Source organism: Macaca fascicularis, chromosome 19 (assembly GCF_037993035.2).
Source record: "Macaca fascicularis isolate 582-1 chromosome 19, T2T-MFA8v1.1".
Classification (NCBI taxonomy): domain Eukaryota; kingdom Metazoa; phylum Chordata; class Mammalia; order Primates; family Cercopithecidae; genus Macaca; species Macaca fascicularis.
In genome coordinates this window covers 43691591-43716237 of record NC_088393.1, presented here as the reverse complement: position 1 = coordinate 43716237, position 24647 = coordinate 43691591, and the positions used below count along the sequence as shown (strand labels likewise).

Below are 24647 nucleotides of genomic sequence, written 5' to 3'. Positions count from 1 at the left end.
AAAGAAAGAAAGAGAAAAGAAGGAAGGAAGGAAGGGGAAGAAAGGAAGGAAAGAAAAGGGGAAGGGAAGGGGGGAGGAAGGAAAGAAAGAAAAAAGAAAGACAGACAGAAAGAAAGAAAAAGAAAGAAAAAGAAAGAGGGAAGGGAAGGGAAGGGGGTAGGAAGGAAAGAAAGAAAAAAGAAAAGAAAGAAAGAGAAAGAAAGAAAGAAAGATTAGGGCTGAAGAGTACAGTAACTGAACTGAAAAATGCAATAAACGGGTTCAGTATCGGACTAGATCAAACAGAAGCAAGGATCAACAAACTCAGAAACAGGTAATTGGAAATCATCCAATCTGAGGAGCAAAATAACATAAAATAGTGAAGACAGCATAAGGGACTTTTGGAACACCATCAAGATTGCCAAAGGGTCAGAAGGATAAAAGAGAAGGAGACAGAGAGCTTATATAAAGAAATAATGGCAGAAAACTTCCCAAGCCTGGGAAAGGAAATAGAAATCCAGATCGAAGAAGCCAAAAGGACACCAAATAGGAGAAATCAAAAGAAACCCACGCCGGGCGCGGTGGCTCACGCCTGTAATCCCAGCACTTTGGGAGGCCAAGGTGGGCGGATCACGAGGTCAGGAGATCGAGACCATCCTGGCTAACACGGTGAAACCCCGTCTCTACTAAAAATACAAAAAACTAGCAGGGCGTGGTGGCAGCGCCTGTAGTCCCAGCTACTCGGGAGGCTGAGGCAGGAGAATGGCGTGAACCCGGGAGGCGGAGCTTGCAGTGAGCTGAGATCTGGCCACTGCACTCCAGCCTGGGCGACAGAGCGAGACTCCGTCTCAAAAAAAAAAAAAAAAAAAAAAAGAAACCCACACAGAGTTGCATTATAATCAAATTTTCAAAAGTTAAACACAAAGAGAGAATCTTTAAAGGAGCAAGGAAAAAGTGACTTCTTATGTTCACTTATGTACAAGGTCACCTTAATAAGATCATCAGTGGATTTTTCCACAGAAATCTTGCAGGCCAGAAGGGAGTGGGATGATACATTGTTAGAGAGAAAACAACTGCCATGTGAGAATACTATACTCAGATAACCTGTATTTCATAAATGAAGGAGAAATTAAGACTTTCTCAGACAAACAAAAGTTGAAGGTGTTTAACACTCCTATATCTGCACTACAAGAAATGCTAAAGAGAATTCTTCAAGCTGAAGGAAAAGGTCATTTATTAGTAACATGAAAACATATGAAAGTATATAAAACTGGCCAGGCAAGCTGGCTCACACCTGTAATCCCAGCACTTTGGAAGGCCAAGGCAGCCAGACCACTTGAGGTCAGAAGTCCAAGACCAGCCTGGCCAACGTGGTGAAACCCTGTCTCTACTAAAAATGCAAAAATTAGCTAGGCATGGTGGCACACGCCTGTAATCCAGCTACTCGGGAAGCTGAGGCAGGAGGTTCGTTTGAACCCGCAAGGCGAGGTTGCAGTGAGCAAAGATCGCACCACCGCATTCCAGCCTGGGTGACAGAATGAGACTCCATCTTAAAAAACAAAAAAACGAAAATGAACTTACAGATAAAAAATAAGTATATTGTCAAATTCACAACGCTCTAATACTGTAATGGTGAGGTGTAAATCAATTCTCTCTCTAGTTTGAAGATTAAAAGACAAAACTGGAGGCCAGGTGCGGTGGCTCACGCCTATAATCCCAGCACTTTGGGAGGCCCAGGCAGGCGGATCACGAAGTCAGGAGTTCAAGACCAGCCTGGCCAGCATGATGAAACCCCATCTCTACTAAAACTACAAAAAATAAGTTGGGCATGATGGCACGTACCTGTAGTCCCAGCTACTTGGGAGGCTGAGGCAGAATTGCTTGAACCTGGAAGGTGGAGGTTGCAGTGAGCTGAGATTGCGCCATTGTACTCCAGCCTGGGCAACAGAGCGAGACTCCGACTAAAAAAAAAAAAAGACAAAACACCCATAATTTGTTAATTGACACAAATTACATGTAAACTGTGACATCAAACATAAAACTTCTCTTCGTCCAAGATGGCAGATTACAGCATGCCTCAGCCACTTGGGAATAGCATGGTAGTGCATAAAGATAAACTCTGCGCACTTTATTTCAAGAAGAAAAATGGAAATCCACTGGAATCATGAACGATAACCCAGAACCTGGGGAAGGGAGTGGGAGCAATCAGCCCCTGCGGCAGTGGCCAGCTGATAAAAGTGAGTGAAACCCAAGCACGTGAAAGAGAGAGAGAGCCTCCCTCTGTGACTCACCTTTCCACTGGGAATCAAAGCAACCCAGTTTAAGGGAGAGCACTTTGTGTCTCTCAAGGCTTGAAGTTAACTTGAGGAGAGGTTTGGAGATGCTAGAAGAAAAGACACTTGGAAAAGCTGATTCAATTACTCCACAATGTACCCGTGTCATTGTATACACATCGCGATGAATACAATGTACACATTAAATTGTACCCCATAAATACATGCAATTATTACTTCTTAATTAAAAATAAAATGAAAATATAAAAAATATATAGTAGCTCCTGGAAATGTAATATAAGGAATAATAAATAATAAATATTTGGGGCCAGGCACGGTGGCTCACGCCTGTAATCCCAGCACTTTGGGAGGCTGAGGCGGGCAGATCACCAGGTCAGGAGTTCGAGACAAGCGTGACCAACATGGTGCAACCCGTCTATAATAAAAATACAAAAATTAACCAGGCATGGTGGTGGGCGCCTGTAATCCTAGTTACTCAGGAGGCTAAGGCAGGAGAATTGCTTGAACCCAGGAGGCAGAGGTTGCAGTGAGCCAAGATCGCACCATTGCATTCCAGCCTGGGCAACAGGGCGAGAGTCCGTCTCAAAAAAAAAAAAATTAGCCGGGCGCAGTGGCTCATGCCTGTAATCCCAGCAATATAGGCGGCCAAGGCAGTCAGATTACAAGGTCAGGAGTTTGAGACCAGCCTGGCCAATACAGTGAAACCCCATCTCTACTAAAAGTACAAAAATTAGCTGGGCATGGTGGCAGGCACCTGAAGTCCCAGCTACTCTGGAGGCTGAGGCAGGAGAATCACTTGAACCTGGAGGTGGAGGTTGCAGTAAGCCGAGGTCGTGCCAGTGCACTCCAGCCTGGCGACAGAGCGAGACTCTGTCTCAAAAAAGAAAAAAAAGGAAAAGAAAAAAAAAGAAAAAATAAATTAAAAAAATAAGGCTGGGCGCGGTGGCTCATGCCTGTAATCCCAGCACTTTGGGAGGCTGAGGCGGGCGGATCACGAGGTCAGGAGATCGAGACCTTCCTGGCTAACACGGTGAAACCCCGTCTCTACTAAAAATACAAAAAAATTAGCCGGGCGTGGTGGTGGGCGCCTGTAGTCCCAGCTACTCGGGAGGCTGAGGCAGGACAATCCCTTGAACCCAGGAGGTGGAGATTGCAGTGAGCCGAGATCGTGCCACTGTACTCCAACAGCCTGATGACCAAAAAAAAAAAAACGATGGACAGCGCATCCTGTGAACTACAGAGTTTGTGGACAGATATATTTTGGGTTCATAGTGGTGTCATGCACGCACACTTCTGTGAGTTTCTTTTTTTTTTTTTTTTGAGACGGAGTCTTGCTCTGCCGCCCGGGCTGGAGTGCAGTGGCCGGATCTCAGCTCACTGCAAGCTCCGCCTCCCGGGTTTTTAGGCCATTCTCCTGCCTCAGCCTCCGGAGTAGCTGGGACTACAGGCGCCCGCCACCTCGCCCGGCTAGTTTTTTGTATTTTTAGTAGAGACGGGGTTTCACGGTGTTAGCCAGGATGGTCTCGATCTCCTGACCTCGTGATCCGCCCGTCTCGGCCTCCCAAAGTGCTGGGAACTTCTGTGAGTTTCTATAAGTTTTTAGAGGACTGCTTTGCCTTTTGTTTTGTTGTTGTTGTTTTGGTTTGTTTTTTGGAGACAGTCTGACTCTGTTGCTCAGGCTGGAGTGCAGTGATGTGATCTCAGCTCACTGAAACCTCCACCTCTTGGGTTCAAGCTATTCTCCTGCCTCAGCCTCCCGAGTAGCTGGGATTACAGGAGTGCGCCACCACGCCCAGCTAATATTTATATTTTTAGTAAAGATGGTGTTTCCCCATGTTGGCCAGGCTGGTCTCAAACTCCTGACTTCAAGGGATCCTCCCACCTCGACCTTCCAAGTGCACGAGCCACTTGGATTACAGGCACGAGCCACCATGCCAGGCCTGCCTTGACTTTTGATCTGAGAGTTGCAAACTTCTGTAAAGATGCCCTTGTGGATAAACACAAAATCACAAGACAGCGATTGGACAGAATTTATGAAGGTCTTCACCTCCAGATCACAAACGGCCCCCTGCACCCCCTCCCGCTGCTGGCACTGCTGGATGGCTGTGACCGCACCATGGAGATGCCCATCCTGAAGGATCTGGCCCACCGCAGCCTTCTGTGATGCACAGTCCACACAGGGGATCCACGAGAAGGTTTTAAACAAAACCGTAGGCACCATGATGTACCACCGTCACCCTCACCAGGGAGGACCTGGAGAAGTTCAAGGTCCTGAGAGTGATCGTGTGGATAGGCAAGTGGCTACAACAATGTAGACATCAAGGCTACCAGCAAGCTCCAGATTACTATGTGCAACACCCCTCTGCAGCCGTGGAAGAGGCAGCCGACTCCACTGTCTGCCACATCCTCAATCTGTGCCGGAGGAACACGTGGCTGTACCAGGCACTGTGGGAAGGCACACAGGTTCAGAGCCTGGAGCAGATCCTCGAGATGGCCTCGGGAGTGGCCCACATTCATGGGGAGGCGCTAGGCCTCATGGGCTTCGGTCACACAGGGCAGGCGGTTGTAGTTCGAGCCAAGGCCTTTGGATTCAGCGTCATATTTTATGACCCCTACTTGTAGGACGGGATAGAGCAGTCCCAGGGCGTGCAGAGGGGACGCCGATACACCCTGCAGGATTTGCTGTATCAGAGTGACTGCGTCTCCTTGGACTGCAATCTCAGTGAACATAACCACCACCTCGTCATTGACTTGACTATAAAGCAGATGAGGCAGGGAGCATTCCTTGTGAACACAGCCCGTGGTGGCCTGGTGGACGAGAAAGCCTTACCACAGGCCCTCAAGGAGGACAGGATACGAGGGGCAGCCCTCTACTTGCACAAATCGGAGCCCGTTAGCTTTGCTCAGGCTCCTTTGAAAGATGCGCCAAATCTCATCTGCACTCCGCACACTGCCTGGGACAGCAAGCAGGCGTCGCTGGAGATGAAGGAGGCAGCTGCCACTGAGATTCGCTGAGCCATCACAGTTCGCATCCCAGAAAGCTTAAGAAACTGTGTGAACAAGGAATTATTTGTCACATCAGCACCTTGGTCAGCAACAGACCAGCAAGCAATTCATCCCGAGCTCAACCGTGCAACATACAGGTATCTGCCAGGCATCATGGGCGTGGCTCCAGTAGGACTTCCTGCAGCCATGGAAGGAATCATCCCTGGAGGCGTCCCAATGACTTACAACCTCCTGAGAGTGGCACATCCTTCCCAAGCTCCCTCTCCCAACCAGCCCACAAAACATGGGGACAACTGAGAGCACCCTAATGAGCAATAGCAAAGAATGCCCAAAGGTAATCATTCTGACACACTTGGGACCATGAGCCAGTGAAAAATAGATGAACTAAGAAAAAAATATTACAGTCTTTTTAACTGATTCTGGACAGAGGCATCACTGATGTCACAGTGCTAAAACTACAAGAGCTAGACAACTGAAGATGTCGTCTGCTTATGGAAGCGCTGAAAGACTAGGATGTGACTTACTAACAACCAACTTCCGTTATTGTGTGTTAAGTTTTTCATCTGTGCATCAAATCACAAATAATAGAGCTTTTTTCTTTATTGGTCCCTTGGGCACAGCAGGTCCCAAACACCGTTCTCTAGAATGTTGCCTTAAGAGTTCAAACATCAGGCCGGGTGCGGTGGCTCAAGCCTGTAATCCCAGCACGTTGGGAGGCCGAGATGGGTGAATCACGAGGTCAGGAGATCGAGACCATCCTGGCTAACACGTTGAAACCCCGTCTCTACTAAAAAAAAAATACAAAAAACTAGCCGGGCGACGTAGCGGGCGCCTATAGTCCTAGCTACTCCAGAGGCTGAGGTAGGAGAATGGTGTAAGCTCGGGAGGCAGAGCTTGCAGTGAGCTGAGATCCGGACACTGCACTCCAGCCTGGGCGACAGAGCCAGACTCTGTCTCAAAAAAAAAAAAAAAGAGTTCAAACATCAGGCCATGCACGGTGGCTCACGCCTGTAATCCCAGCACTTGGGAGCCCAACAGGTGGATCACCTAAGGTCAGGAGTTCGAGACCAGCCTGGCCAAAATGGTGAAACTCCGTCTCTACTAAAAATACAAAAATTAGCTGGGCGTGGTGGTGAGTGCCTGTAATCCCAGCTACTCGGGAGGCTGATGTAGGAGAATTGTTTGAATCTGGGAGGTGGAGGTTGCAGTAAGCCAAGATTGTGCCACTGCACTCCAGCCTAGGTGAAAGAGCAAGACTCTGTCTCAAGGAAAAAAAAAAAAAAAAAGAGTTCAAACATCAAAATAAAAAATATTAAGAGGAAAGCTTCATCCCGTGACTCTAGTCCCTTCAGTCTACAGGGGCTGTTTAACTCTTTTTGCTAGTAGGAAGATAATATTGCTACAAAATGGGGAGAAAACTGTTTGCCTGTGGTAGATACCTGCACACATAGGATTGAAGACAGTACAGGCTCCTGTGAGACACATTTCTCCTCTCACATCTGTTTTTTGTTTTGTTTTGTTTTGAGATGGAGTCTTGCTCTGTCACCCAGGCTGGAGTGCAGTGGTGAGATCTGGACTCACTGCAACCTCTGCCTCCCAGGTTCAAGTGATTCTCCTGTGTCAGCCTCCCGAGTACCTAGGATTACAAGCATACACCACCACGCCCAGCTAATTTTTGTATTTTTAGTAGTGATGCGGTTTCACCATATTGGCCAGACTGGTCTCAAACTCCTGACCTCAGGTGATTCACCTGCCTCAGCCTCCCAAAGTGTTGGGATCACAGGCGTGAGCCACTGCGCCTGGTCCCACGCTCACATCTGAATTGCATACTGAGTTAGGAAGTTAGTCATGAGTTCAGTAAAACCCTCTGATGATGCAAAAAAGAAAAAAAAGTATTACGTTTCACAAGCTGTTTGTACTCAAAATACATTTTCTCAGTTTCAGATCCTTTCCTATTTTATTGAGTGGAAAGTCTTGAACTCAAAGTGTTCAGGAAGAATAATGTTGCATTTCCTTATGTCTCCGGAAACACTTTTAATGGTAACTTGTCATACTGTCTATGAACAAACCCATTGTTTTTAGACATTAATAAAGTCTTCTTTTCGTGGTATTTTATACAAGAACACTTCAGATGTATTAGATTTGACTGATTTTTTTTTTTTTTTTTTTTTTTTTTTTTTTTGAGACGGAGTCTCACGCTCTTGCCCAGGCTGGAGTGCAGTGACGCGATCTCGGCTCACTGCAAGCCCCGCCTCCCGGGTTCCCACCATTCTCCTGCCTCAGCCTCCTGAGTAGCTGGGACTACAGGCGCCCGCCACCGCGCCCGGCTAATTTTTTGTATTTTTAGTAGAGACGGGGTTTCACTGTGGTCTCGATCTCCTGACCTTGTGATCCGCCCGCCTCGGCCTCCCAAAGTGCTGGGATTACAGGCTTGAGCCACCGCGCCCGGCCAAGATTTGACTGATTTTTAACAAATCCTATTAGATTTATATCAACTAGTTACATGTTCTATTCATAGACTTTTGTGAATCATTGCCTTTTGTTTAAAAAGATGGCCTATTTTCCAGGCACGGTGGCTCATGCCTGTAATCCCATCTTTTCGGGAGGCTGAGGCAGGCAGATCACCTGAGATCAGAAGTTCAAGACCAGCCCGACCAACATGGAGAAACCCTGTCTCTACTAAAAACACAAAATTAGCCAGGCAATGGTAGTGCAAGCCTGTAATCCCAGTTACTTGGGAGGCTGAGGCAGGAGAATCACTTGAACCTGGGAGATGGAGGCTGTGGTGAGCCGAGATCGCGCCGTTGCACTCCAGCCTGCCTGGGCAACAAGAGCAAAATTCCAACTCAAAAAAAAAAAAAAAGATGGTCTATTTCAAGTCTTTGCATAGGTACACTCCTGTTTTTGTGACAAAAGAAAAACTTTAAAATTGCCCCAAACAGAAAAATAATGGCTATCAGAAATATGTTTTATTTTATTTTAATTTTTATTTTGAGATGGAGTCTTTGCTCTGTTGCCCAGGCTTGAATGCAGTGGCATGATCTCAGCGGACTGCAGCCTCCACCTCCCAAGTTCAAGCAGTTCTCCTGTCTTGGCCTCCTGAGTAGCTGGTATCACAGATGGCCGCCACCACACCTGGCTAATTTTTGTATTTTTAGTAGAGACGGGGTTTCACCATGTTGCCCAGGCTGGTCTCAAACTCCTGACCTCAGGTGATCCACCCACCTCAGCCTCACAAAGTGCTGGGATTACAGGTGTGAGCCACCGTGCCTGGTCCAGTTAATAGTTTCAACTATGTAAATCATTACACTAGATTCCCACTCACCATTCTCATTGCCAGCATTCCTGAACTTAAGTTGGCTCTGGAAATTCTCCAACCATAGTGAATCCTATTTTCTATGACCCCATAAATATTGGGCATTGCTGTGATATGTTAGAATATGAACCCCTGGTTGGGAAAGGCGGTATCATATATGCAGTCTTTCTACCTCTACGCGGTCACATAAGAATGACATCTGACCTGGAACATTTCCTTACCAAGAAATACGGATCCCACATGGGCTGTGCAATGTGTTTGTGTTTTAAGCTAAGTGATATTACAGAAGAGTCAAAAAGTTTTTAAAATTTTGAACGTTTATAAAGTAAAAAAGTTACAGCAAGGAAGGATTATGGAAGAAAAACTTTAAATTAATGTAGCCTAAGTGTACAGTGTTTATAAAGTCTAGAGTGGTGTACCGTAATGTCCCAGCCTTCACATTCACTCACCTCTCACCGACTCTCCAGAGCAACTTCCAGTCCTGCAGCCTCCATTCATGGTAAGTACCCTATACAGGTATACCATTTTTTACTTCGTATGCTGATTTTTTACTGTAGCTTTTGTGTGTTTAGATATGTTTAGATACATAAATACTTACCATTGTGTTCTGTGGGTAAAAGCCACCCAGGTGCTGAGGCAAGAGACTGAGGGCATGAGCTGTTCCAGTATAATATATATAATACAAGAGTTATACTAGATATAGATCACAGATATGATTATATATATAACTAATCATTAGTTTGTAGTAATTACTCTTTATTCAAATATTATAATAATCCTCACTCTACAATCATAACCTAGAAAAAAATCAGGCCATAGAGAGATAGGAGCTGAAGGGACATGGTGAGAAGTGACCAGACACAAGAGTGTGAGCCTTCTGTTATGCCTGGACGGGGCTACCAGAGGGTTCCTTGGTCTAGCGGTAATGCCAGCATCTGGAAAGATGCCTGTTACCAAGCAGACCGTGGTCTAGCGGTAGCATCAGTGCCAAGGAAAAGCACCCGCTACTTAGCAGACCAGCAAAGGGAGTCTCCCTTTCCCTGGGGGAATTTAGAGAAGACTCTAGTCCACCCCGTCTTGCGGAGGGCCTGACATTAGTCAGGCCTGCCCAGTTTTCTGGAGGCCTAACCGTCTTCCTGTGATGCTGTGCTTCAGTGGTCACACTCCTGGTCTCCTTCCATGTTCCATCCTGTACACCTGGCTCTGCCTTCTAGATAGCAGTAGCAAAATGAGTGAAAGTACTGAAAGTCTCTGATATGCAGAAATAATGGTGCAAGCTGTCTTCACTCTCTCTCCACCTCAGCTTCCAAACAGGGAAGGGCCCCCTGTCCAGTGGACATGTGACCTTACCTATCATTGGAGATGACTCACACTCCTTACCCTGCCCCCTTGTCTTGTATCCAATAAATAACAGCGCAGCCTGGCATTCGGGGCCACTACTGGTCTCTGCGTCTTGGTGGTAGTGGTCCCCCGGGCCCAGCTGTCTTTTCATTTCTTTGTCTTTTGTCTTTACATCTATGATCTCTCATCTCCACACACGGGGAGAAAAACCCACAGACCCTGTGGGGCTGGTCCCTAAAGCGTTCCAACTGTATTCAGTACAAGTACCGTATTCAGCAGAGTAACATGCTGTATAGCTTTGTAGTCTAGGAGCAACAGGTTATACCATATAGCCTAAGTATTCAGTCAGCTATACTGTCTAGGTTTGTGTAAGTACACTCTATAATGATGAAATTATTACACAATGATGAAATTGCCCAACAATGTATTTCTCAGAATGTATTTTTTTTTTTGAGACCGAGTCTCACACTGTCGCCCAGGCTGGAGTGTTGTGGTGCAATCTCGGCTCACTGCAACCTCCGCCTCCTGGGTTCAAGTGATTCTCCTGCCTCAGCCTCCAGAGTAGTTGGGACTACAGGTGCGCACCACCACGCCTGGCCAATTTTTGCATTTTTAATATAGATGGGGTTTATACTATGTTGCCCAGGCTGGTCTCGAACCCCTCAGTCTCCCAAAGTGCTGGGATTACAGGCGTGAACCACTGCGCCCGGCTAAAATATATCCTTATTATTAAGCTATGCATTACTGTTTATACAATATCTTTATAGGTCAAAAGCAGTCAAATATTGGCCATAAGATATACTTAGTCCAAGTACACAAATAATTGCAGAAGGAGAAAGTGAAACTCCTCTTACTTCCTGTTGCACTCATTTATCACAAAGTACACAGAACTCAGAATAACACCTGCCCTTTGCAATTTCACACTCCTCTCTTTCTGCCTCTCCAAACCTGTCCCACGTCTGGCGATTCCTTTCCTTCGACCTCCCCCATCACGTCGCAGGTTCCTGGTCTACACCCCTTCTGCCTCTCCAATTAGTTTTGAGTCTCACAACCTCTGGTCCCATAACCCCTCTGCACTAAGGAGCACTAAAAGGCCAAAACAGCAACCCGGCGTGTTTGCGCCTGCGTACTCTGGGCGCACAGCACTCAGGCCTACAGCGCAGCGCCGGCTTATCTGTGAGAGCAATTAAGATGACTTTCGGAGGGTCCAACCGCCTTCCCAGCTCCGAACTACATCTCCCAGAAGGCTCAGCTGTGCGATTATCTTTCCGTGTGGACTTGTCCTCTTTCTGAGGCTGTCCAGCGCCTGGGGGCAGTAGGACGGGTCCGGGAACTAAGCCCATCTCAAACACGTCGGAGTGGCTTTCTTTGGGGGCCAAGGCTCGAGCCTGAGCCAGGGCTCCGTGAGGCCTCTGGGGCGCGAGCGGTTTGATGAGGGGGGCGATCCTTTCGGCTGGGCTGACGCTAGGCGCGGACAGCAATTCTAACAATCGGGAGCCATCTTCTCCGGCCTTGATACGTCTCTGACTACGTTTCCCAGAGGACTCCTCGGCAAGACTGTATTTCTCGCGGGAATTCAGCATCCAAGTCACGCGCTGGCGGGACCCTGAGGGCTTTACCAGCAACTACCCCAGTGCTGGGGAGGATTCTGCTGCTTCGGAAGCTCGTAAGGCCGGAGGTGAGGAACCCGGGAGAGGGCGGGGCCGGGGGCCGGGCCTCGGCTTTGTGCGGCGGTGGAGGTGAGGTTGAAAGTGTGCGCTTGCGTCTGTGTGGAGGTGTGTGGTGAATGATCGCGCGATTGTGACAGGCTGCTCTTGTGATGAGTGTGTTTCCAACGCTCACACCGTGTGCAGCACGGCCTCGGAGACTGTGGCTGCTGGTGTGTGCGAGAGGGAGGGGGACCACGTGCGGCATTGTGTGTGCGGCCGTGGGGAGCTGGTGTCTGGTTGAGTGTTACCGCGTTTGTCCCCGTAGTGATGTGCGACTGTGTGCTGTGTGACTGTGCGGCAGAGTTCAGGTGGGGATACCTGCGAGTAACTGCATGTTTCTATCTGTGTGTGTGGCTGTGGTTAATGTGTGATCGTGACTGTGACCGGGTACAGGTGTGCGCCGACAATGTGGTTGTGACAATGTGCTTGTGACTGTGAATGTCTCTTCGCTAAGTGTGCACTTGTGCTTATGTGACCGATGGAGGCCCTCCGTGTGCGACCCTGTTGCTTTGGGCGTGGATTGTCTGTAGCTGAATGTCCCCATGGTGGGGATGTGATCAGGTTTGTGTGACTGGATAGACTTATCAGTGTGAGGTTTTATCACTTAAGTATACTTCTCTAGGCATTATACTCCAGTTTTTCCCCATTTTAAAACTTTATATTAATGTTGTCATACTGTCTTTGGTTTATTTTTACAATTCTGTGAATCATTTCTATTAGATAAAATAGCGGTTAATTCAGTTTCTTTGCTATATTGTATTCTCGCTTTTGAAGTACACCACAATTATTCATCCTTTCTAGTAATGATGCCCATATTAGTTATTTATAGTTTTTTATTTTATAAACAACACAGCCACAAACATTCTTTCACATGGGGTACACATGCTTATTTACCAGCAGAATTGCTGGTTCGTATATCTTCCACTTTACTAAACAGTGTCAAAATATATACCAGAGTGGCTGCACAAATTTGTAGTTGAACAGCAGTGTTTGAAATATCTTTTTTTTTTTTTTTTTTTTTTTGAGACGGAGTCTCGCTCTGTCGCCCAGGCTGGAGTGCAGTGGCGCGATCTCGGCTCACTGCAAGCTCCGCCTCCCGGGTTCACGCCATTCTCCTGCCTCAGCCTCCCGAGTAGCTGGGACTACAGGCGCCCACAACCGCGCCCGGCTAATTTTTTGTATTCTTTAGTAGAGACGGGGTTTCACTGTGTTAGCCAGGATGGCCTCGATCTCCTGACCTCGTGATCCACCCGTCTCGGCCTCCCAAAGTGCTGGGATTACAGGCGTGAGCCACCGCACCCGGCTGAAATATCTTATTGTTCCTTATCACTACCAAAGCATAGTTCCAAGAGTTAAAAAAAATTTTTTAAGCCAGGTGTGGGGGCTCATGTGTGTAATCCCAGCACTTTGCCAGGTCAAGGCAAGAGGATCGCTTGAGGCCAGGAGTTGGAGACCAGCCGGGGCAACATCGTTAGACCCTAACTCTACCATACATACATACATACATAAAAAATTAGCTGGGCATGGTGGCTGGCACCTATAAGTCCTAGCTACTCAGGAGGTTGAGATGAGAGGATCGCTTGAGCCCAGTACTTTGCAGCTGCAGTAAGCAGTGATCACACCACTGCTCTTCAGCCTGGGCAACAGAGCAGGAGGCTGTCAATAGATACATAGATAGAGTCTATATAAAGTGTGCAAATCTTAAGTGTACAGCTGTGTAACACTCCTAGATCTATACAAAGAACTTTGCCAGGACCTGAGATGGTTCCCTCATGCCTCTTCTCAGTGATTTCTCCCCCAATCTATTGAGAATTCTATCATCATTAACTAGTTTTATCCATTCTTTTTTTCTTTTTCTTTTTTGAGACAGAGTCTTGCTCTTGCCGCCCAGGCTGGAGTGCAGTGACGTGATCTTGGCTCACTGCAACCTCCACCTCCTGGGTTCAAGCGATTCTCCTGCCTCAGCCTCCTGAATAGCTGGGATTACAGGCACCCAACCATCATGCCCGGCTAATTTTTGTATTTTTGGTAGAGACAGGGTTTCTCCATATTGGCCAGGCTGGTCCTGACCTCAGGTGATCCGCCCGCCTTGGCCTCCGAAAGTGCTGGGATTATAGGCATGAGCCAGTGCATCTGGCTCCCTTACACATTCTAGAACTTCCTGTATATATGTAGTTATATAGCATGTACTGTTTTATGCCAGGCTTCTTTTGTTATATATTATGTTTGTGAAATTCATTCATGTTGTTCAGCATAATTGTACATAGTTCTCATTACATTGGGGATATATTGTAGTATATTAGTCGATTACATTGTTAATGACTATTTGGATAGTTTCCAGTTTGGGGCTGTTACAAATGATGCTGCAGCTGTGAACACTCTACGCTGTGTTTGGTGAGCACATGAAGGCTTTTCTCCTGGGTTGATACTTAGGAGTGGCATTGCTAGCTCATAGGGTAGGCTAATGTTTAATAGATGCTACCACGCTCTCATGGGGGTGTTCCAGTTTACACTCCATCCAGCAATGTATAAGAGTTCCAGTTGCTTCATATCCTCTCCGTAATTTGGTACTGTTAGTCTTTTAACTATTTTGTTTGTTGTATGGTACAGTTTCATCATAGGTTTTTGTTTTGTTTTGTTTTTTGAGACAGAGTCTTGCTCTGTTGCCCAGGCTGAAGTGCAGTGGTGTGATCTCAGCTCACTGCAAACTCCGCCTCCCAGGTTCAAGTGATTCTCCTGCCTCAGCCTCCTGAGTAGCTGGGATTACAGGTGCACACCACCACACCCAGCTAATTTTTGTATCTTTAGTAGAGACAGAGTTTTACCATGTGAAACTCCTGCCCGCCTCAGCCTCTGAAAGTCCTGGGATTATAGGTGTGAGCCACTGCATCCAGCCTCATCATAGTTTTAATTTGTATTTCCTTGATGTGAAATGATGTTCAGCACCTTTTTGTATTTTTACTGGGCATTTGTATATCCTCTTTTTTTTTTTTTTTTTGAGATGGAGTCTCGCTTTGTCACCCAGGCTGGAGTGCAGTGGCGTGATCTTGGCTCGCTGCAAGCTCCGCCTCCCGGGTTCACGCCATTCTCCTGCCTCAGGCTCCCGAGTAAGTAGGACTACAGGTGCCCACCACCACGCCCAGCTAATTTTTTATATTTTTAGTAGAGACGGAGTTTCACTGTGTTAGCCAAGATGGTCTCGATCTCCTGACCTTGTGATCCGCCCGCCTCGGCCTCCCATAGTGCTGGGATTACAGGCATGAGCCACCGTGCCCAGCCCCAGTGTATATCCTCTTTTTTGTGTCTGCTTTCCCCTTTTTAATTTTTTAAAAATATTCCTCCCTCCCTCCCTTCCTTCCTTCCTTTTTTTGAGACAGAGTTTCCCTCTTGCTGCCCAGGCTGGAGTGCAATGGCACAATTTCAGCTCACTGCAACCTCCGCCTCCCAGGTTCAAGCAATTCTCCTGCCTCAGCCTCCCAAGTAGTTGGGATTACAGGCTTGTGCCACCACGGCCAGCTAATTTTGTATTTTTAGTAGAGACAGGGTTTCGCCATGTTGGTCATGCTGGTCTCGAACTCCTGACCTCAGGTGATCCAACCGCCTCGTCCCCTCAAAGTGCTGGGATTACAGGTGTGAGCCACCATGCCCTGCCTAAAATTTTATTTTCATATTGTGAAGATAGTATAAGGAATTTGCAAATACTTTTCAGGTGCCCATAGTACAATGATGAAAACCAGGAAATTTATGCTGATAGGAAGACTTTTAATTAAATTAGAGACTTTTTTCATATTTTGTTAAATTTTCTTTACTGTTTCAGGATCCAATCCAAGGTCCTGCGTTGAATTGTCTTGTTTCATTAGTCTCCTTCCATCTGTGAGAGTTCTTTAATCCTTTTCATCTTTCAGGACTTTGACCCTTTTGAAGAGTACTGGCCAGTTATTTTGGAAAATATCTTTTTTTTTCTTTTTTTTTTTTCTTTCTTTCTCTCTCTTATTTTTTGAGACGGAGTCTCTGTCACCCAGGCTGGAGTATAATGGCACGATCTAGGCTCACTACAGCCTCCGCCTCTTGGGTTCCAGTGATTCTCCTGCCTCAGCCTCCTGAGCAGCTGGGACTATAGACACACACCATCATGCCCAGCTAATTTTTGTATTTTTGGCAGAGACGAGGTTTCACCATATTGGCCAGGCTGGTCTTGAACTCCTGACCTCATGATCTACCTGCCTTGGCCTCCCACTGCGCCTGGCCGCTTTTTTTTTTTTTTTTTTGAGACGAAGTCTCACTCTTGACCCCCAGGCTGGAGTGCAATGGCGCGACCTCGGCTCACTGCAACCTCTGCCTCCCCGGTTCAAGTGATTCTCCTGCCTCAGCCTCCCGAGTAGCTGGGATTACACGTACCTGCCACCACCCCTGGCTGATTTTTGTATTTTTAGTAGAGATGGGATTTCACCATGTTGGCCAGGTTGATCTCGAACTCCTGACTTCAGGTGATCCACCCGACTTGACCTCCCAAAGTAGTGGGATTACAGGTGTGAGCCAGCGCACCTGGTCCTGGCCACTTTTTTTTTTAATAGACAAGGTCTTCCTCCATCATCCAAGCTGGAGTGCGAATGCAAGTGCAGTGGCATGATCATGGCTCACTGCAGCCTCAACCTTTAGGGCTCAAGCAATTCTTCCACCTCAGCCCCTGAGTAGCTGGAACTATAGGTATACACCACCACTCCTGGCTATTTCTTTTCTTTTCTTTTCTCTTTGTAGAGATAGCATCTTGCTATATTGCCGAGGCTGGTCTTGAACTCCTGGTTTCATGCTATCCTCCTGCTTTAGCCTCCCAAAGTGCTGGGATTGCCACACCCGGCCTGTAGAATATTTTTCAATTTGGGTTTACCTGATGTTTCTTTATGGTTAGATTTAGACCGTGCAGTTTTGGCAAGAAGGTCACAGAAATGACGTTAAACTCTTCTCAGTGTGTCACATCAGGAGAGATATATATATTAGTATATCTCGTTGGCAATGTTAACTTTGAAAACTTGGTAACAATGTTGTTTGCCAGATTTCTCCTCTGTAAAATTACTGTTTTTCCCACTTTATTTAGTAAGTATCTTGTGGAGAAATAATTTGAAACTATGCAAAAATCCGATTTCTCATCATGCTTTCTCACCCATTGGTTTTAACATTCATTGTAAAAACCAATTTTTACAATGTAACAATTATTATTATTATTTTTTTACCTGTAACAATTATTACTGTGATGTTTGCCTAGTGGTGCTTTTCTCCTTCTATCATTTCTTACACTTTGATAATTTAAATTCTACTATAAGGAAGAGCTGTCTCTTCTTCCTCCTGTTAAAGTGAACTAAATATGGCCTGAGAAGGACTTTGTATTTCTATATTTGAGTCCTTACGGATGAACTGTATCCTAATAGGTAGACAGAATTGGAAACCTAACTTGTGTGCCTGTAACAAGCTGAGTCTTGACCAATCCCAGCAGCAATACTTCAACCATTCATACAACTGGTGAGTGTTCAAATTGTGTTAAATAAGGCAAACACCGTCCGGGCACAGTAACTCACGCCTGTAATCCCAGCACTTTGGGAGGCCAAGGCAGGCGGATCACCTGAGGTCAGGAGTTGGAGACCAGCCTGACCAAAATGGTGGAATCCCACTTCTACTGAAAATACAAAAAATTAGCCAGGTGTGGTGGAGTGCGCCTGTAATCCCAGCTACTCAGGAGGCTGACAGAGGACAATTGCAGTGAGTCGAGATCATGCCATTGCACTCCAGCTTGCGCAACAAGAGCAAAAATCCATCTCAAGGAAGAAAACAAAAGGCAAATACCAACTTGTAACCAGTTGAGCTATTTCTCCACCTCACTTCTGATTTTTGTACGTCACTTCCCTTTCTTTTTGTTTATAAATGTGTTCTGACCACAAGGCATCCCTGGGGTGCCTCTGAATCTGCTGTGATTCTGGGGGTTGCCTGATTTGCGAATCGTTCATTGCCCAGTGAAACTCCTTTACATTTAATTCAGCTGAAGTTTTTCTTTTATCCCCATTTGTTTATTCAATTGTCTACCTATGGACTCATGGACATTTATTTTATTCTATTCTCTATTATTATTATTTATTTATTTTGCTGTTTAAAATTTCCCAGATTTGGCCATCAGAAGCTCCTTAAGTTGGCTCTTGTGTCCTTTCCAACGTATGATCATTTTTTTAAAGCTTCCCCCGGACCCCGCTTTCTGGCACCATAAGATATTCCAGGCTCATCTTGTATCTTCCCTCTTCCATCTCTGGGCTCAGCAATTTCTCCAAGCAGTGTTAGTTTCTTTTATTGGAGAATGAATTTTTAAACCAAGATCTGGGCACTTGGTGTGCTTATTACTACTGGTGTGTCTTTGCTCTGGTTCTGGTCAGTGCAGACAGTGAGAAAATACACAAATGTCTATACACACATTTATGTCTATTTATTTATATGTTAAAAACACACCAGTTTACACTCATATGTTCAATTCTATTCCAGTACCACAGGATATTTTTTTTCCCCAAGAACTATGAAATATCTGAGATTTTACCCTCAGTTGTAAGCCAGTAAGTTAGCTTGTCAGTATCACAGATACGTTCAGAAGACATTAGACTTCTGAGTCAGAGACAAAGGATGCTTTGTTGCTCATGGCAATCTTCAGAATATCTACATTCTCTTGGCACTGATTCAGTCATACACCCAGGATTATGCAAAATACATGGGTATCTGTGTGTTCTCTTGACCCTAGGAAACCTGAATTTTTTATAATGGGAAGTTAGAATGCCTACCCTTTGCTGTAGAAGGAGATGAACTCTGTCTTCCAAGGCTGTTCACTGTATAAACAACTTGGCAAAATAGTGCAGAACAAAAGCACTTAGTACCTCTGCTTGCAAGATACGCAGAAACATGCAAGACCCATGGAGAATTGTCTCCCATCAAATTTAGCCATTTGCTGGTTACTTCATTTTCCAACAGAGAGAAATCTGCTTCTCAGAATCAATAATTAGCGCTATCCTAGAATACATGCAAATTAGTTCAGAGTTGCTAACCCGGACCTGTGTAAAAAACAAATTTACTAACTACAGTAGAGAATCTCTGTGTAGCTCTTTTCTTTAAGCTTATAGTATATAGTAAAAAACATCTTCCAAAGTTACTCAATTTAGTTATTTTCTTTGCCACTTTTTTCAGTGTGGTTTTGCTACTCATTTTTCTTACATTTAAAGATCATTCGTTGCATTTGGGTTCCCCCACATCCTGGTTGATTGTAGCAGGCTACACTATTTTGAATGTGAAAACATTCGCCAGGCATGGTGGCTCATGCCTGTAATCCCAGCACTTCGGGAGGCCAAGGCAGGCAGATCACCTGAGGTCAGGAATTTGAGACCAGCGTGGCCAACATGTTGAAACCCTGTCTCCACTAAAAATACAAAAATTAGCTGGGCGTGGTGGTAATCCCAGCTACTCTGGAGGCTGAGGTGGGAGAATCACTTGAACCTGGGAGGCAGAGATTGCAGTAAACCAAGATCATGCCACTGCACTCCAGCCTGTGTGACAGAGTGAGACAAGGAAGGAAAGGAAGGAAGGAAGGAAGGAGGGAGGGAGGGAGGGAGGGAGGGAAGGAAGGAAGGAAGGAAGGTTGGTTGCATGGAGTCTTTCTCATAAATCAGTTGACAGTATATACATGTGGCTATGTGGCTGTCTTTCTGGACTCTATATTGTTTGGTTTTATTTATTCTCTTCTATGGACTGCTGTCTTGAAATCTGTAGTTTTAGTCCTCCTACTTTTTTTCTTTTCCAAACTATCTTGGCTATTATAAGCTCTTCCAATTTCCAAATAAATGTTAGAATCAACTTGCTAATTTTTACCTTATACCCCCCAAAGCCTTGCTGGGGTTTTGTTTACGTAATCTATGTGTTCATTTTGGGGCCCGATGCAGTGGCTCACATCTGTAATCCCAGCACTTTGGGAGGCCAAGGCTGGAGGATTGCTTGAGCTCAGGAGTTTAAGACAAGCCTGGGCAACATAGTGAGACCCTGTCTCTACAAAAAAAACAAAAAACAAAAACAAAACTAAAACCAAGCAAACACGCAAACAAACAAAGAAACAAAACCCCAAACACATAGCTGGACTTGATGGTGTGCTTCTACTCCCAGCTTCTCAGCAGCCTGGGGTGGGAGAATCGCTTGAGCCCCTCAGGTTGAGGCTACAGCGAGCTTTGATTGTGCCACAGCACTCCGGCCTGGATGACAAAGCAAGACCCTATCTCAAAACAAAAACAAAAACTGTGTTCATTTTGGGAGAATTGACATCAATATTCAGTCTATAGTACATATGGTATATGTCTACATTTGTTAAGATCCTTAATTTCTCTTACCAATTTGTTGTCGTTGTTAGCAACATTTTTTGCTAGCTTTATACCTGGGTATTTGATGTTTATTATCGAAACTCTGAATAGTATTTACATTTTTAAAAAATTTCCAATTACTTGTTACTAGAAATGCAATTGATTTTTGTCTATTGGCCCTATATGAGACCATGTTATTTAATTCACTTGCTAATTTTAAGAGTTTATTGATTATTTAGGATTTTCTATGTCTGCAACTTATCATCTGTGAATAATGATCGTTTTATTTCTTTCCTACCAATCTTTGTACCTTTTATTTCTTCATCGTGCCCTATTGTACTGACCAAGCCCTTTAGTACATTGTTAAAAAGAAATGATGATAATACACATTATTCTTTTTTTCCTGGATTCAGGGGGACATTTTTCAGTGTTTCAACATTAGGTATAATATTAACTCTAGGATTTGATATTTTCCTACATACAAGCTAATACATTAGCCTGTTAGTTTCATGAATGCTGGTGGAAAACATGAGACTCCTGGATCAGAGACAAAGACTTAATTACTCATGGCACAGCAAGCAGCATAGGCATCAGTGTTCATCAGTTCCTCTTTCTCTCAGCTCCCATGGGGACAACATGAGGGTCTATATGGATGCTATTCATGCAGTGCACAGGCATAGCCACTGAGGAACACTGAGCCTGGATAATCCATTGCTTTTATAGTCAGCAGTAAGCAAGCCTACTGTCTGTGCTCTTACCTCTTCTCTCAAGGTTATCAGCTGCATAAATAACCCTGGGAAATGAGTAGTTAGAATCTTGCATTCTAGGCATACCCAGCAAGATGCCTAAGAATGTGAGAGACCCACGGTGACTGTCTTTCCCAACAGTAGGTATTTTGTAGATGCTACTCATCAAGTTGAGGAAGTTTTCTTTCTCATTTCGTTAAGACTTTTTTTTTTTTTTTTTTTTTTTTACATTAATGAGGGCTGAATTTAAAAGAGAGGAGCAGATCTCCCATGCAAAAATTCAGTCTGGGAGGCTGCCCTCTGGGGCAAAGATAAGGAGTGTTGAGAATGCAACAAGCATGGTATGGAGCTGTTGAAGTGGGAATGTTTCATGCCATCCTGCTTGGAAGGTACAGCATTTGAAGACATCCCTTTAACCAGAGGAAGGCCAGGAGGAGAGACCAGAAAGGAGGGCTTAAAGTGAGCACTATACAAGAAGGAACTCTGTTCCCAGATCTTTCTGGATAATTTTTGACTCTTTAGTATCTAGCACGATGCCTGGCTATCATATATCATAGGCTATTTGGTTGATAAAAGAATACTAAGAGCGTAATATGTAGTAGTAATAATAATAATATCAAAGGGTGCATTTAGGTTTTAAAGAAGAGACACTTGTATTCCTTTGGTATTCATCTGGGGAAGTACAGTGAGTGAGTGCCTATGAGTAGAGGAAACCGTGAGGTAATTGACAACATGGTGCTACTTTCTGGGTGGTCAGTTTTACATGAAATAATTGATGAATTGTTTAATGATCAAGAAGCTTGGTGCATAGAGAATAATAGTGCTCTTTATAGCTTATATAATTTTAAGTTTATTAAGTTCTTGTAGCTGATAAGCAAAACACCAAAGTTTTCGTAAACATTTAAATGTTGATCACTAATTCAGTTCTTCCCCTTAAACAATGTAGTCTTCCTTTAGTATAACTTATTCTTTTTTTTTTTTTTTTTTTTTTGAGACAGAGTCTTGCTCTGTCGCCCAGGCTGGGGTGCAGTGGCCGGATCTCAGCTCACTGCAAGCTCCGCCTCCCGGGTTTAGACCATTCTCCTGCCTCAGCCTCCCGAGTAGCTGGGACTACAGGCGCCCGCCACCTCGCCCGGCTAGTTTTTTGTATTTTTTAGTAGAGACGGGGTTTCACCGTGTTAGCCAGGATGGTCTCGATCTCCTGACCTCGTGATCCGCCCGTCTCGGCCTCCCAAAGTGCTGGGATTACAGGCTTGAGCCACTGCGCCCGGCCATAACTTATTCTTTCAGGCACTTTAAACATCTTAAAGTGAAGATGTTTATAAAGAATACACACAAGGCTGGGTGCGGTGACTCACACCTGTAATCCCAGCACTTTGGGAGGTCAAGGTGGGAGGATCACCTGAGGTCAGGAGTTTGAGACCAACCTGGCCAACATGGTGAAACCCCATCTCTGCTAAAAATACAAAATTGAGACGGACATGGTGGCGGGAGCCTGTAATCCCAGCTACTCAGGAGGCTGAGGCAGGAGAATACCTGGAACATGGGAAGTGGAGGTTGCAGTGAGCTAAGATCCTGCCACGGCACTCCAGCCTAGGTGATAGAGCAAGACTCCATCTCCAAAAAAAAAAAAAAAAAAAGAATAACATACAATTGGCCAGATGGGGTGGCTCACGCCTGTAATCCCAGCACTTTGGGAGGCCAAGGCAGGCGGACCACTTGAGGCCAGGAGTTGGAGAACAGTCTGGCCAACATGGTGAAACCCCATCTCTACTAAAAATACAAAAACACAAAATTAGCCAGGTGTGGTAGCACACGCCTGTAATCCCAGCTACGGGAGGCTGAGACAGGAGCATTGCATGAACCCAGGAGGTGGAGGTGGCAGTGAGCAGAGATCACACCATTGCACTCCAGCCTGGGCGACACAGCAAAACTCTGTCTCAAAAAAAAAAAAAAAAAGAATACATAGAATTGTTACAAGTTTATTGCTACACTTACACTTAAAAGCTATTCTAAAATATCAGTGATGTGAGTTTAGTTCATTTCTACATTACTTTATACTTTTTAATTCCTTCCTATTGTTACTGTTATTAATTTTAGTATCTTCCTGAGGTTTCAGTAATATTATTTTTTATTTTCTGGGTTTCAATTATCTTAAGTCAAGACCGATTAATCCCAAAAGTCTTCTCAAACTAAGCAAAGGAGTTGTTTTTTTGTTAGCACTTGCAACGTGATTGTACAATCCAAGCACATTGAAAACTGGTTTGACCTAGGTATATCCAAACTTAAAATGTGTATTATCTTTGAGCAATTATGCTTTTAGGAATTAATTGTGAAGGATTCATATATGAGTAAAATGATACATACACAAGGATATTTATTACAGCATTGTTTGTTATAATGAAAAACTAGAAAAAGCCTAAATGATGATTGGCCACAGATTGGTTAAATAAATTAAGTTATGGCCAGGTGCAGTGGCTCATGCCTGTAATCCCAGCACTTTGGGAGGCCGAGACGGGCGGATCACAAGGTCAGGAGATCGAGACCATCCTGGCTAACACGGTGAAACCCCATCACTACTAAAAATACAAAAATTAGCCAGGCCTGGTGGCACACGCCTGTAGTCCCAGCTACTCAGGAGGCTGAGGCAGAAGGACGCGGAAGTTGCAGTGAGCCAAGATTGTGCCACTGCACTCCAGCCTCAGCGACAGATGGAGACTCTGTCTCAAAAGGAAAATAAAAAAGTTAAGTTATATCCATATAATGGACTACAGTGTAGCTATTAAACCAGTTATGTAACACAATATATACTCATTGGGACCCCATTCCAAGATACATTAAGTAAAAATAGCAATGTGTATAAGTAGTGTGTATAATATGAGTTAAAAAAATCTTTATGGCCGGGCACGGTGGCTCAAGCCTGTAATCCCAGCACTTTGGGAGGCCGAGACGGGCGGATCACGAGGTCAGGAGATCGAGACCATCCTGCCTAACATGGTGAAACCCCGTCTCTACTAAAAAATACAAAACACTAGCCGGGCGAGGTGGCAGGCGCCTGTAGTCCCAGCTACTCGGGAGGCTGAGGCAGGAGAATGGCGTAAACCCAGGAGGCGGAGCTTGCAGTGAGCTGAGATCCGGCCACTGCACTCCAGCCTGGGCGACAGAGCAAGACTCCGTCTCAAAAAAAAAAAAAAAAACAACTTTATATGTGTGTATATGTGTGTATATAAACATATATTTTCCAAGCCATGTTGAGTTGCCCTAATCCATCCTGTTCCAGTTATAGCCTGGTATCTTTGAAGCTAGGGATGATAGAGACATTTGCCCATTCTCCTCACTGATACCCTGCAAGCATTTCTGAAGCATGAACAGAAGGGAAATGATCATTCTGGGCCGGAGCTGTGAAGAAAGTGGGGTCTTATCTATCTTCTTTTGCCTCTCCCAGCTCTACTCTTCTCCAAAAGAAGAGCCAAGAGAAGGTCCTTTTCTACAAATATCAGAGCCATGGCTCAGGTGAGATTCTGTTTCCTTTTGCTCAGATAGAGTGATTTTTACCTCTAGTACCTGTAAACATTTGTTTTCCTCATTATGATGCTTTTTGATGTTAGAAAAACAACCTTTCAGAAAGTTTGGTTATGAGCAATGCCGGAATTTTGCTGTAAAGGAAAGGATCTCTAACAGGCCAATTCATAGAAAAAAAAGAATTGATTAGATAATCATTGTTAGAAAATTTACACATACCCCCCCTTTTTTTTTAATTTGAGATGGAGTCTCGCTCTGTCTTCTAGGCTGGAGTACAGTGGCACAATCTCGGCTCACTGCAACCTCTGCCTCCCGGGTTCAAGTGATTCTCTTACTTCGGCCTCCTAAGTAGCTGAGATTACAGG

General features: G+C 45.0%; 2 protein-coding genes and 1 pseudogene across 14 annotated transcripts in view; all 3 read left to right on the top strand.

Annotated features, from left to right (window-relative positions):
• The first annotated feature begins 2143 nt into the window (after window positions 1–2143).
• On the top strand, window positions 2144–5702 carry LOC102126867 (C-terminal-binding protein 2 pseudogene; annotated as a pseudogene).
• A 5525-nt stretch (window positions 5703–11227) lies between these two features.
• The window catches only part of ZNF566 (zinc finger protein 566), a 46060-nt gene continuing 32640 nt past the window's right edge, over window positions 11228–24647 (top strand). For 4 of the 13 annotated variants that reach the window (XM_074023283.1, XM_065536502.2, XM_015441746.4 and 1 more), the window contains exons 1-2: window positions 11228–11614; window positions 24206–24273. Coding sequence is in view for 8 of the 13 variants with exons in the window: in XM_065536502.2 (XP_065392574.1) it covers window positions 24265–24273 (9 nt within the window). In the remaining 5 variants the exon portion in view is untranslated. Of the gene's footprint in view, window positions 11676–12058; window positions 12207–24205; window positions 24274–24647 lie in introns of those variants that run through there. The other 9 variants (XM_074023281.1, XM_045378842.3, XM_074023282.1 and 6 more) reach the window with 6 other exon arrangements.
• Window positions 11527–24647, top strand: part of ZFP82 (ZFP82 zinc finger protein) — a 90429-nt gene continuing 77308 nt past the window's right edge. The window contains exon 1 of the mRNA XM_045378840.3: window positions 11527–11614. The gene's annotated coding sequence lies outside the window, so the exon portion shown is untranslated. The remainder of the gene's footprint in view (window positions 11615–24647) is intronic.